Source organism: Strix aluco, chromosome 1, assembly GCF_031877795.1.
Source record: "Strix aluco isolate bStrAlu1 chromosome 1, bStrAlu1.hap1, whole genome shotgun sequence".
Classification (NCBI taxonomy): Eukaryota; Metazoa; Chordata; class Aves; order Strigiformes; family Strigidae; genus Strix; species Strix aluco.
The window spans coordinates 50,753,574-50,767,841 of record NC_133931.1 but is presented as its reverse complement, the minus strand read 5'-3'; the positions used below and the strand labels follow the sequence as shown (position 1 = coordinate 50,767,841).

General features: G+C 39.9%; 1 protein-coding gene across 6 annotated transcripts in view; it reads right to left on the bottom strand.

Moving 5' to 3' along the window:
• ZNF521 (zinc finger protein 521) overlaps positions 1-14,268 on the bottom strand; it is a 232,744-nt gene that overhangs the window by 201,118 nt on the left and 17,358 nt on the right. For 3 of the 6 annotated variants that reach the window (XM_074820558.1, XM_074820533.1, XM_074820553.1), the window contains one exon: positions 6,791-6,970. Coding sequence is in view for 5 of the 6 variants with exons in the window: in XM_074820533.1 (XP_074676634.1) it covers positions 6,791-6,970 (180 nt within the window). In the remaining variant the exon portion in view is untranslated. Of the gene's footprint in view, positions 1-6,790; positions 6,971-12,497; positions 12,558-13,604; positions 13,668-14,268 lie in introns of all 6 variants that reach the window. The other 3 variants (XM_074820525.1, XM_074820539.1, XM_074820546.1) reach the window with 2 other exon arrangements.

Here is a 14,268-nt window from a genome sequence, read left to right as displayed (position 1 = left end):
GGAAGACACCACCACTTGCTTCCACTTCCAAACAGAACAAGAGTTCTGGCATTTACAATTAATGCTCATGAACAGGTTTATTACGGGGGTTCCCTGAGTCAAGAATAACAGTTACATGATACAGACATCATCTGCTTTCATTTACAAGAGGTCACTGACAGACAACTTGGGAAGTGCAACAGGCTGCTTTTAAAACACCCAGGAGGTGAAGAACTACTGGTTTCATGACTGATTAACAATCTCAAGAGCAGAGATTAATGGATTCCAAGCAAAAGGGGGAGGAGTTTATGCCTCCTTGCCCATGTTGGCTATTCATCATGGATCTACTGTCTCTCAAGGTAAGCACAGGGATTCTGAAGAACAGCAAGAAGGCTATGCAGCCTACTTTCACAGCTTTCAGCTCCAGCATACACAAGTTCCCTCCACATCTGAGCAGTACCAAGCTACCTACAGAAGTATTTATACCAAATTTTGAAATGAAAATCTAAGAATTCAATTATCAAGACCTTCATCTATCCTCCCTAGGAGCATGCAGTTTTGCGTATGAATTTCTGTATGGTAGATTCTCCAAATTGCTACAATTTTAGCAGGCCTTGGCCATTCTGTAATGCATATAAATCTTCCATCCAAGTTCACTGACAGGCTTTACACCACTCTCTGAATTGAAAATTATGATCTTTGGAAACAGAGCTTGTAGTTACTACCCTATTCCCCCTTCTCCCCAAATATCAAGGATTTGGAGTTGCAGATATGGGTCCTGGACCACATAATTCTGAAAGAATGTGAGTCCACAACTTGCAAACTCAAAGAATTGCATTGAACTACCATGTGTGTTGGCTGGGACAGGAGACTGGAGGAGAGGGTCTGCTTTCCACTGCCTCCGTCAAACAGAATGTAATTTTGTGGAGAAGTCAGAAGTTTGTGGTCCCAAGTAAATGGAAAAGTAGAAGGATGTCTCTCTAGTACAGCAACTGGAAAGCCCTCAAAGGAAAAAGAGAGGCTCAGGTCCCCAGACCAAGCACTGTTTGTCTTTCATTCAATAACTGTTTAATGTAAAATCCATATGCAGTTCTTGGTGCAGGACTTCTCAAGAGAAACAGGGTGACTCTCTCAAGTGAAGTAACTGTACTTGGCAAACAGTGCTTGGCAGTGTGCCACTAACTGCAATGAGGCAGATGAATATGCTTTTGGTGCATCATACATGCATTTAACTTCTTAGGGTCCTTGTCCTCAGAAGCACTTTTATCAAGCTCAGATTTTTCTCTGTACTGCAGAAATGGCCAAGGACCCTTGCCATGTATCTTTTCTTCAAACAGATAGTGACAACTGAAAAAACAGTGGCAAGATCTGCAATACATTTGGCCAGCTCTAGGATTCTTTTGCTAGCAGGAAGAGCAATTCTAGCTAGAATATCAAAGCATGACAATGCCGAGTGCTCACAAAAATTTATCTTGTAGTCTCACTGTGCACAGCATACATCCTTTGGGACAAAATCCCCTGGAAAGTTTTCAAGTCTTCTAGTGAAGGAGATGGTCCTGGCATTACCAACTCATTCAGAAAGATGAAAGATTCCTGGGCACTAGGAAGAAGAGAAAAGAGGCAAGAGAAGGAAACCATTACACTGGAATCTCTATTACCTCCCATTTGGTAAGTCCACGATCACTTGTGGTGCATGCTGCCTGTGATGCTGTTAGGTAGCACAACTTTTTATTTCTAGACATGCAAGGTGTTTCTCAAACACACGGGAGAATGATATCCATGAAAATTAATTCGGTCATAATTGGAAACACAGAAATACTGACTTAACTAGAAGTTCCCAGCCTAGTGATACTCCAGTGCTGATGGAGAGCAGCACTCAGAACAACTGGTCCCCAATATATCTGCCAGAATTATTTTCAGATGGCATGTGAGAGGACTCTCCGAGCAGGGCTACAGAGCAGGGCTGCATCTCCTCATTGGCAGGGGACACAGAGCTATAGCCAGTAACCTTTCCAACATCAGAAACAACTTGGGATAAGATGAATGGCGCTCAGCTCCACCTGATATACTTACTCAACTTGTCAAAACTCAAGCACTAAGCTAGAGCCCAAAGTGTAAAACTAAAGGTAAAATAAATATCCCCAACGGAGAAATACCTCCTGTCTTTTACCTCAGAACACCCTTAGCGTTGAAGCTAGAACTGCATATGATTCAGTAGCCTACATTAAGTTTTACAGCCTGTGATGCCAATGGGGCTAGTAGGAAAGTCCTGTAACACGCACTAGGTCTACTGATGCTCAGGTGGAGGATGGCAGTCTTGTGTACCAGCACATCCACTGCTGTTGAGTTGTTCAAAACTCGGCCAACTAGACTGGCATGTTCCCTGCATGTTTGACTGCAAGCAAGGCAGCACTACAGGATGCTCCTTTTTCTAGTATTACTCTGGTTATTACTGAGACTTCCAATGCCAAAGCAATCTACAGCATCTTCAAGAGAACCAAGCTTGAGCTGAATGCTTCTGAACACAGAGTCAGCCAGCGGAGAGGCAGTTCTCACATATACAGGGGAGACTTCATAGAGTACAATCCCTGAAGACTGAAAGGGGCAATAAACAACACAAAGCACTGCGCAGGGAGAAGAGATTATAAATCAAGCAGGAGAAGATTAGGGCAAGTGTCTGACAAATTGTGCCCCACCAACAGTATATATGGCAGCACTGCAAAAGGTTAAGTTTATTTTCTGTTGGCAGAAGGAAAGAAGGTGCAGTTGAGGGTTTATCAGTAGTGCACCACTTTCGATCCTGCGTGCATGTTCCTACAGTGAGATCCAAACCAACACATACTAGGAGGACATAAGGTTCATAACCATGCTAATTGGATCCTTTACTTATATACACAACTTAGAGGATGACAATGTGCAAGTGGCTCATGAGTTATTAAATGGAAATGCTGCAGGAAGGATAAAGTGAGAAAAGCATTAACATCAGAAAGAAACACTATTAAATCCATATTTTTATTGCCAATCTTTTGTAATGACTAAATTAATATAGTTCAGCCTCTTATCTGCCGAGGTTACAAGTATTGCAAAGAATTTTTCTGGACTTCTCCCCCCATTTATCCACTATCTGTATTCCACAAACATCACAGGAATTGTCAGCAATTAACATAAATAAATCATCACCTTTTCACAGAAAGCTTCAGTACAAGAATTTCAGATGATAGCAAAAAATATTACTAAATAGCTCACGAAGGGCCTGTTCCATCCCCCACTGAAGTCAATGGGAATCTTTTCATTGACTTCAATGGATATTGGATCAGACCCAAATTGAAAAGATCAATAGTGCACACATTAGGATAAAAGAGCAGCTATGTCCTCCTCTAGAAAAAGAACATGAGTTCAATTCAAACAACAGATTACAGGAAGGAACCAGTTGGGGAGAACTTTTTTCTTCTCCTTTGAAAAAATCTGCAAGAGAACAGCAATTCAAGATCCTGAGAGCTAAATCTCACAGAGTTGTAACTAACTCTCATCTTCCACTATCCTCTGAATAGGTGGGGGTGACTGACACTTTGAGAGATTGGGACCACTGTTTAATAAACCAGCTCCCTTCTCCCCATTCCTGTCTTTGGTTGAGAGTGCAGAACGAAGACTCACTAAAGCAATTTTACTCCTTCCACTGAAGTGTCAAAGCTTCAGAAGAACACATCTAACATTTTCAAATGCAAAAACTAGAAGCCCCAGTATCAATTTGAGAACTTACAGTGGCAAGCCCCATTCTCAAGCATGTTGGTAGAATTAGGAGCAGTCAAGACACTATAGCACTCAACTCTCATGTTTTATATTCAGAATTTTACTAAAGGGTTGACTTAAGCCACTGTTTTGCCATCCCATTTGTGCCATCAACATAACTGTTGATTTTACCCAGTATAACCGCACGGAAAATGACCCTACAACTGGGTCAACATGCGCAGTTCATAAATTCTTGCAGTGCAGCTCCCCATGATTCTCACAGAGCACCTCCAAAGCTCAGTAAAATCCAGACAAGCTGCAGCTGGCTGAGCCATATGAACAATCAGGGTTTGGAGGGCTTCAGAAGTCAAATGTGAACTTCAGAGTCTGACAGCCGTGCCATTTTTACATAATGGACAACTTAGGAGACCCTTCAGTACCTGAGATAGGCCCAGATTGGTAAGATCATATATCGGGACAGATGATACACTCTGCCCTCCTCCAGAGAGAACACAGTTGACCCCAACAACACAATACAGTAGAAAAAATTCAATTTTGGTAAACCTCTTGCCTTTCATTAACAACTCAGTGACGGACAAATACCTTGGGGTGTCTACTAGTTTCATTGGGACTCCTTCAAAAGGAGACATCAATTACGTAACACGCTATTGCATCAGAAGACTGTGATCCGAAAGGGAGGAGCAACCACTCCTCCATGGTAATACATTTTTTGAAAACTTTAAATCTGAGCGTGGCACCCAAAGGCACTTGTGGAAGTCCAAGAGAAAGGCAATAGTCCAGGGAGCTTGCCTAAATGTTAAAAGCAAACTTCATTTTTGTCAAATATATTGTACTTCAGAAGAGAAAGGTAAGCTTCTTGTCTGTCAACTGTTTGCCACTGATTACCTAAAAATTATCTAAACCAATGAGGTTTTCTTAAATATTGTATCCTTAGTGTTAGGCCATACATGCTGCTTAGGACCCTGCACTGAATTCACCTCACTAACCACCTGTTTAGTATTCTTTTTGCTGGAGAAAGAAGAAATCCTCAACTCTGGCCACTCCATCCAGACTGCTCTCTCAACTTAAGGGTGTATTTTGGTCATTTATATTTAGAAACAGGACAGTTGGCTTTTTGTCAATTTGATAGTCCAGAAGGATGTGCGGTTTAGGTTTTTGTTCATTTCATTAGCTTTTACACAGTCTGATCTCTACCCATTCACCATCACAAGCTTCCTTGTAGTTTTAGGAACTTAAACAATTTCCTTCAAGATTCATTTTCATTTCCCCATCCTCTGACATGTATTCCTGCCTTTACACATGCACCCCAAATTGACTAATCTGGCATACTTGTTTTAACTCCAGTTTAGCAACACAACTCTCTGCAAGAACTGCTGTGGTTAGGAGCAGTGCTCCGGGACTCTTCCTACTTAGTGCTCCCCCCACCTGCTTTTCTTCAGTCTCTCAACCCAACTGTGCAAGCACTGTTCAGTGCATTCTGCTTGCTGCTTACAAGCAGAGAAACCACTTGTTAGAAGCAGGGGGGGGGGGGGGGGGGGGGAACTAACTAACTGGAAAGGAGAAATAGCTGTATCAGATCAAGGTGAAAAGACGGGGATGAATAAATAGGATCCGAGGCAGTAATGGGGAGATCCAGACGATCAGGGCAGGGGGAATGCTTTCTGGAAGAGGGAAGAGACAAACTAAAGCCACTAATTTTTCAGTATAGAAAGAGCAAAAGAAAGAAGAGAGGTGTGAAGAAAAGGAAAGAAAAACATTAAGTTTTTTAAAGTCAAGAGAGAGTGTCCATACTGCCAGAAAACATGAGCAATATAGACAAATACATTCTAGAAGTCTGTAAAAGTGATTAGGGAAAGGCCAAACTGACTTTATTCGAAGTTAGAAAAACATTTTACAGGTAAGAAAAGGCAAAGAGATATATTAATAAAAGTTTCTTGCTGTAGCAGATTTTAATCTTCCATAATTTGAAGCTGGGATTAAAACCATTTGACAAATTCACATTACTTCCTCAACTTTCCTTCTACTCCTGCCTACTTACTCCTCCTCTGCTCACCTTCTTTTCACACTTCATACCCAAGAGCAGTACAGCTACTTGACTTTTATGTCATCCTGCCAGGACTTAGCCTATGGATCTACTGGAATCAAAAATAACTCAAAAATTCTCCAAATATGAGCACATGCACACTTTCTGAAAGCATTCCCTTGTTTACAAAGTCGTAATAAAGAAAGGCTTTAACATAACTGCACAATAAATAAATTTTACACTGTAGAGACTAAAATTAAAAGTACCATCAAACAAAAATCAAAAACGCCTTTCTGTTGATACTGAGTCTGTTTGGACCTACAGAGCATACCATCAAAAGAAAGACCTACTGAATCTAAAGGGCAAAACTACTTCAGCAGATTTCGTGTGGTTTCCTCAGTGAGGGGGCTAACTACAATCATTTCAAAGAGGAACCCAGGTTGGCTACAGGTCCATTCAACCAGCTCTGCTCAACTCAGTAGTATCTGACCAGCACTCAGTTCTACCCCTTGACTAAAGCTGGGATTTTATTTTCTCTCTAACATTTTACTTCATTCCTCTCAACTTCCAGTTACTGATTACTGTGCAGTCATTTGTATTTAACAGATTAGACTAATGCAACATCCAGCCCAGATCTGCAACATGTCGTTGTGCAAATTCATTCATTATATGGCTGCATTTAAACCCCACTTACAAATACCCTGTGCATTCACAAGTGACTTAGAAAAATACATGTATAAGCAAAATACAGAAAGCTGTACAGCATGAGTCTAGAAACTGCACGCAGCAGTTGGGCACAGACAGCTAACGAACACTTTAAATACAGTTACAATGCAGTAATTATCTATACATCCTTTGAAATTTATAGTGCCCCATTTACAGTATAATTCTGTCCCAGAATCTGTTTATAAAGGTCTCACCCATGTATTCAAGCACAGGAGTAAAGTAACTGAAAAAGGAGGAGGAAGACCAGAAGCAGAGGATGGGAATCAGAAACAGAACAGTGCAAGAAGCCACAAAGTGATAAGTATTGTTTACCTGTCAGTTGACATTGATTAATCTTGTGTTCTGTGATATCACTCAGTGACTCAAACACCTGGAGGCAGCTGTCACAGCTGTGCACAGCTTCTTCTTCTAACTCCTCCCCTTCATCCGGCCTTTTCTTACAGTCTAGCACTTCTCCATCTTCTGCCTTGTCTTCTAGTTTACAGTTAGGGTCTGAAAGAAAATCAAGACCATGAAATCAGGCATCTAAGAGGAGAACCTTTAAAAAGAAAAAAAAAATTAAGATAGGTTCTTGTGGCAATAATGAAAAGAAACATGTTTGACACGAGCCTGCAGCACACTGTAGATTTTATTGCTAAATAAGCAAAGGAGGCTTTTGTCCTTAATTTTTTTTTAATCTCGATGAAAGGAGAATTTCTCATCTACTCCCACAAATGCAGGTCCATTTCTCACTCAAGCAATTCTTCCATGCTTCAATGTTAGGTTTGTCAATTTTATCACAGCTATTGAAGCTGCTTTGATCATTGTAAGAAAGGATAAACCACCTATGCAATTAGTTTTCAATGAAAAGAAAAATCAAATCAATGAGTGTGCAGGAACTTCTTTTCACTGTTAACTACAGCATTTCACAGGAAATTACCAGAATTAAGAGACTAGCAAATTTGATTTACATAAACATGAAATTAATCTTGGTTTTACAACCCACTCCAATACTCTATCACCACACTATTTGACACAAAGAAAGCCCTGGAAAGATTACACCCTGGATCAAAATGCTACACATGCTTTGAACTTGTGTATGACTTAAGACAAAACCAATACAATTCCTGTATTTGTCAGATCATGGAAAACTCAAAACTATTGTAAAACCTAAATAGTGCACAAGGTGAGCTTAGTCTGTTTGACATGTTAACAAGCATTTTGGGGATAGCAGGATAGCCTAGTCCTGAGCCCAGTTAAAGCTTCTAAACTGGAAGAAACGGGCAGTCTCACCGCCATCCCCTACACACAGAGAAGCCACACAGCTTGCTGCACTACCTCAGTTCAGCAGATGACCAGTGCAGAGTGAGATAATGCGGTCTAGAACTTTTCCTCCTCCTCTGAGGAGCGGAGTAGCTTCAACTACTCCTGACTTTTTGCCTACTTTACTAAAAGCTTCCTTCAAAAGACAGAAATAAAACAATCTGTCTTCCCTAATAAAGCAAGCTGGCACTTAACTTTGTTTTTCCTTGGGAACCACAGTACAACAAGTGAAATGCAGAAGAAAAATGGCTGTGAACATTCCAGCAAAAGGAATGCAAGTGTTTCACCACTTTTCTCTTTTCTGCTTTGGCCGCCTCATCTTTCGTTTTAGGTATTAGAGAGAACTAAGACTGAAACAAGTCATTTTAGAAAACAAGGACAAACTCACATAATAACAGGAGATTGTGCAAGTACATTTTAAGATGTTACACTCTTCAGCCAAGCGGGTGACTAACCAGGAATAGGATTCTTGACCACAGCAACACGGAGATGTCATCTGTGAACCCACTTTATTTAGCATTGCAATTGATCGGGATCACGCATAACTACTGGAGAGAAGCTAAAACATGCTAACACTAAATTCACACTAGAATGGGGAAGGGGTGAGAAGGAGGAGGGGTATTCCTCTTCAAACCACTCTTAAATCCTCTCTCAGCCCCCTACAGTTATGTGGGCACAGCCATTCCTGTATTTGCCACTGTGCACAAAGCACAGGCGTTCTTGCTGCCCACAACGAAGGTCAGGGCTCTCATCACTTTCCTACATCCTTTGGTCTATGCTGCTGCACCCTGCCCTTCAACTGCTCAAATACAGATGGACCCACAAGCAGAAACTGGAAATGACCCATGTCAGGAAGTCTTCCCCATGCTATGTGGCTCGTGATCAAAACCAAGGAATTTTTTTGACAGGGGTAAAGGGCAGAATTTATTTTTAAGGGAATTATATTACAGAGGGAAACCAGATTAATTTTAAAAATAAAAAACACATTCTGAAAGCAAATATCACAAATTGCATTCACAAGGTTCTTTCAAGAGTGAAAACTTCCACTTGGGCAGCTACTTCCAAATAGAGGAGTGGTCTGCAAATTTACACACCAAAAAGGGATGCTAATTAAATAAAAGGACTTTATGGCATTTTAGCCATTGCTGACTGCTCTGAATCTAATAATTTCCATTGACACTTCATCTTCCAAGATATTTTGCAAGATTAATAAAAGTAGTTAGGAGATCACCACCGTTATAAGCAGTTCAGAAAAAGAAATAATTGTCTCAACTGTTGCAAACTGACCCCAACATCATTAAACACTTGTTGGAAGGCAGCATGTGCACATCGCATACTATTAGTTGTTCAGCTCAAGCTCCCAGTTTCATCTCATAAAACTGACAGCACTCAGGGAAATGTGGGCACTGGGTTTGAATTTTAACATGAGTATTTAAATGCTGCACATAAAGTTTACAGACCTGTTTGTTTTAAAATAAGGGTAGCGTCTGACTCTGCTTTAAGTACAATGCTGAAGGAAAGAAAAGGGAGGGGAGGGAATTCTGAAGACTTATTATTCAGGAACACTTGCACTTTACAGGAATTCAGCAATACACACACACGTAGGCACACATGCACCCCTTAATGCACAAAAGCCTAAAGAATCGCTCAATTTAAAGCTTCCTACTTAGAGACCAGTTATTAAAATTAGAATCATTTTAAGACTAATAAATGTTTTGCTTCTCCTTCTGCATTTGCAGATATAAACTCTACAGGGACAGAAGTCAGTCAAGCTTATTCCCTTCTGCTGCAACTTTAGAATACATGCTCTAGCCAACTGGCACATTTGTTTTTAGGTCAACACTTAAGTGGGACCCTCTGGGACCTAGGCTTGAGTTTAGCCTATGACAGCTTTGTGAAATGAGTTCTGGCAGTCTCAGCCCCTCTCAATGAATGTATTTCCACTGTGATCCGCTTCCATGAAGAGATGTCACCACCAAAATAAAAAGGTATTTAAAGAGAGAAAATATCATCTGGACACCCTGTGAATAGATACCTTTTCTGTTACAACAACAAATAACTTCCATCAAGAGCTGGTCTAAGCTTAAATAGTTACTTAAACTGAGGATAAACTGCCTTATTTGAACTGCTCTTTTGAAAGACTAGAATAAAACATATTTTATAAATGCAATATGCATTCATCTATACTTTCTGCTTAACCTCCTGTTCAAAGCTCATGCTCACATACAGACTTCAGGGCAAATGTCATTTATCTCCCACATTTCTTTCTCCCAAATATCTGCCACAATCACAGCCACAATTCCCTCAGCAAAGATTGTCTTCACAGTAAGATTACCTTTCCCAACATCTGCAAATGCCACTGTCATTTCCAGAGGCTTCCCTGTCCTATTTCAGAGGCTGCTGTGCACCATCTGAAATTTTTCAATACACAACAGCAACAATACACACATCGGCTCCATCTGCAGATATCACTGAAAATTATCTAGTATGGAAAGGAAGGTTACTTTTTTTTAAACAGAAATAAATTCAGCCTATTAAGGCACTTCAAAAAAAGAAAAGAAAAGAAAGACCAGTTGTCTTCTGTTACTGATTATGTTAACATTATTTATAAATGGAAATTAAAAGAAGCATGATTTTCTCATTACTATGTTCCCTGGCAGGTGGTTCTCCCCTTCCCTTCTTCCTCCTCCTCATAAGGGATGTTATTGCTGTAACTTGGTCTAATAAAACTGCAACTTTGGGGAAAATGAAAAATTGCATTGGCTTAAAAGTGTTGGAGGCAATAAAGCCATGGACTTCAATTAATTTCAAGTATGGGAGCGGTTTAAGGCCAACCAGCAGAAATTCTATTCTGCCCATGTAAAAATGAGGTTTCACCACATTTACTTTTTATAACCCATATAAAAGTCAAGTAAAAGTAATGAATATCTAAAAGCCATCTCAGTGGACTGGCAAAGACTATCTGTATTCTTGAAACTCATCTTACATATTTCTGCCTATGCTACAAAGATCCACAGCTAATCACAAGTAAAACATCTAACTACCAAGCAAACAGCCTCCTTTCCAATCCATTTCACTGCCTTGCAGTAGACCTCCTTCCAAGCCACTTCTGCATGGAAAAATGCTGGCAAAAGAAAGGAAAACTTAGATCATGTGGTTATAATTATTACCAGGCAAGGAATATTTCTTCAGCTCAGTGGTAAAGTAAAACTCTGTTGCTCTCTGCTCCCAATAGTGTCCATCGCAAAACAACTGCCTCATTAAATCTCTGCAGTAAGATTAATATGCCGTAGCTGCACTACATTTATAACTTGGTACTCTATAAAAAGCACATTTAATGGTTAGAGCCAGAGCTTAGATACAAAGTATTACTATAAAAACTTCTGGCAGTGTGTACACAGTGTGGGCCTTCTGTACTGCTTGCTCTATCAGAAGGTTTTTTGTTTTTAGTATCAGCACTGCATTCTTGCTATAGAGAAACACAGAATGTTAAATCTTGCCTAGAAGCAGACAGAGAACAACACAGGACATGATGGGAAATAAATAACCAGAAAGACAACTTAGCCATTGAGAATTATTTTAAGAAAAAAATGCAGAAAAGCAATCATTCCTTGTCATATTGATACCCAGTTTTGCAGTCCTCTATTTTTCAGCTTCATGTGTCTACAGCAGTACAAGTTTGCAGGTAGCTAAATGGAGAGATAAGTACATTCAGAAGAGTTTGAGAAATTTCCCATTAAAAAGCAGAACTCTCACTTTTATTTCCTCTTTTTAAACCATACACTTTATGTGCAGAGCTGCTAGAACCTATAAAAGGCACCAAACACAAACCCACAGGACACACACACAAGAGAAATAAAAAGTCTTCTAGCTGAAGAAAATATTAACTGTGTTCTTCACCTTCATAAGAGGAATAACTCCAACTGTTCTCAAACAAATTACCTACACGTATTCAGAGATGACTAGCCTTCTAGGAATATCCTTACAGAGTCAGTCCTTACTCCAAAAGGTGACCTCAGCTGAATGAATGAGACTATTCAGATGAGTCAGTCCTGCTCTTCAGATAAAACTCTGCGGAATCAGTACCAAAGACAGAAGTGAAGCATTTCTTGCATTCTCAGGACTATATTGGAGAATAAAAGAGCCCTTGTTGTTTCCGGGAATTAACAGTTATTTCTTCACGATTATAACAATAAATATCCCTGTGATCCTGACTCAAACAACAGCTTTGTCCACTCAATCTCACTGATTTAAAATTAAGGAGCCCTTAATTAATCCCTGACTGGTAAGAAATTATACAACAATCCTAAAAAAAATTACCCTTATCCACATATTTTACAAATATGAAAATAGTTTAAGTGGAATGAATATTCAAGTTTATCTGAAACAGCATAGGGTGGGGTTTTATGTAAAGGACGTAGAGAAGGATTATTTTTAACCTAAAAGAAAAGGAAAAAAAAAAAAAAAAGAGAGAAGCATGCTGCACTTAAGAAGCATCTCACTTTCAGTTGGCTGACCTACAAAAGGCAGTTTCTAATTCTCAGGAATTGAACGGTGAGGGGAGAGGAATGTTATTTTCCATTGCAAGCCCCAAGAATGCATTCTAAGCTGAAACAGAGAAAGAAGTGTGCAGGCTTTGCAAAAACACCCCGATACAAAAATCCCTCACACTGTTGTCAAACAGTAAGCAAGCACTAATGAAGGAATTCAGCATTACCAGTCTGTGCGGCTGTGTGTCCCACACCTGCCTGCTGGTCCTCTGTTTCATTTTCTTCTACTGTCAGAAAAAGGTAAACAAAACAAAAACAAAACAAAAAAAGATGTTAGGTAGGTAGCTGAAGTGTTTCAAGCATCTTTACACCAGCTTCAGTTCTGAAAGCCAGTAATGCTTGTACAACATGGGCAAGAAAAGCTGCACTGCAAAGCGCGAAAGTGTAGACCAGACCAAAACAGAATACGTTGCTGTATGGAACTACAAATCTGAGAACAGAGTGACCAAATCGTTTTCATGGCTTAAAAAAACAAATCAAATTTCCTCTGGGATATTTGTCTTCAATGCACTCTACTGTATTTGATTATGGAACTAAATGAGAATAATTCTGGGCGTTAAGATTCTACTCGCTCCACATGGATAAGAGAAAGCCTTCTCCTGGCAGACGGGAGAGGTGTGTGTGCTAATTCATATATAAACTTTAAAAAAATATAATAATCCTATATTCAGTAGCAAACATATCTCAGCAGTGCAGACAGCCTTGCAAAGGAGAACTAACCCCATGCTGTTTTACTGTATACACCATGCCAGCATCTTTCCCTTGGCTCACAGCTTTCCAGAGCAGTAGAACTAAAAACAATACAATTCTTGTCAGATTCACTATTCAAAACTTGTTGGGCAAGAGTGAACCTAACAAGAGCCATTCTGCTGCTACTTTGAAAAATTAGAGAGCGCTGTTCTCGTATGCTCTGATACGATGCCTAAGTAAGATTGACTCTCCCAAAGTAAAAGTAAGGGAAGAGCTAAAAGGCAGAACCATTTCCTTTTTATTCTCCCAAAGACCGAGTTCTTTGAGTCAGAGAACAGCGGAGAGAAAAGAATTCATTCTCCCTCCACAGGGGAAAAAGCTGAAAGGGGAAAGACTGCACTTCTGCAGCATTTCTACTCCCAAGAATTCAGACCTCAAAAAAATAATCATGCAACTGGGTTAAAACCCAAAGATTTGGGGTACTTTTCCTGGTTCTTGGGACAAGAGAGTGCAACACTTAGGGTCACATATAAATCTAGACATATATTCAAAAGAAGAGATACATATACACACTCCACAGGTACCTCTTTTCCTCCTCCGCCAACCCCAAGGCTTCATACAACTGGTTGTTTCTAGAATCTGAGTTTCTAGAAAAAAAACACCAGTTTTCATAAGGACACTCTTAGGACACCAGAAACTTGAAACACAGTGCATATATTAGTAAGAGTCAAGTACAATCTCTGGAAAACTCTAAACAATCTCTATCTCTGTCCCAGAGCTGTGGCTAGTAAGCACTCTCATCAACAGAGATCTGATAGTTACCCCAGCCCTGGAGTAAGTCAAGTATTTCACAAAATACAATTTTATGAGCTGACTGTTTCAGCTGAACTTATATTTTGCTGACATGAAGTTACCAGTACTTCAGCTGTGATAAGACTGTATGATTTTCTTTGTTATGCTGAAGCAGTCATCCCAGCAGTCCTCACAGCCAAAGGAAACTGGTCAGACAAAGAAAGCAATGGGAAAAGCTCATGAAAATCTGAGTTTCAGGGAACACATGGTCAAACACAAACTAAGCTAAATAGAAAGATTTTTCACTAGGGCAGCACAGATCAGTAAAACTCGTTAGTAAAGCAAGAAAATAATGAATACAACTAGTATACAGTTTAAGAAAGAAAACCAAAACAAACACCACCTTTTGTGACCCCCTTAAAGCCCCCAGTGAAACCTCTGCAGCAGCCCAACCTG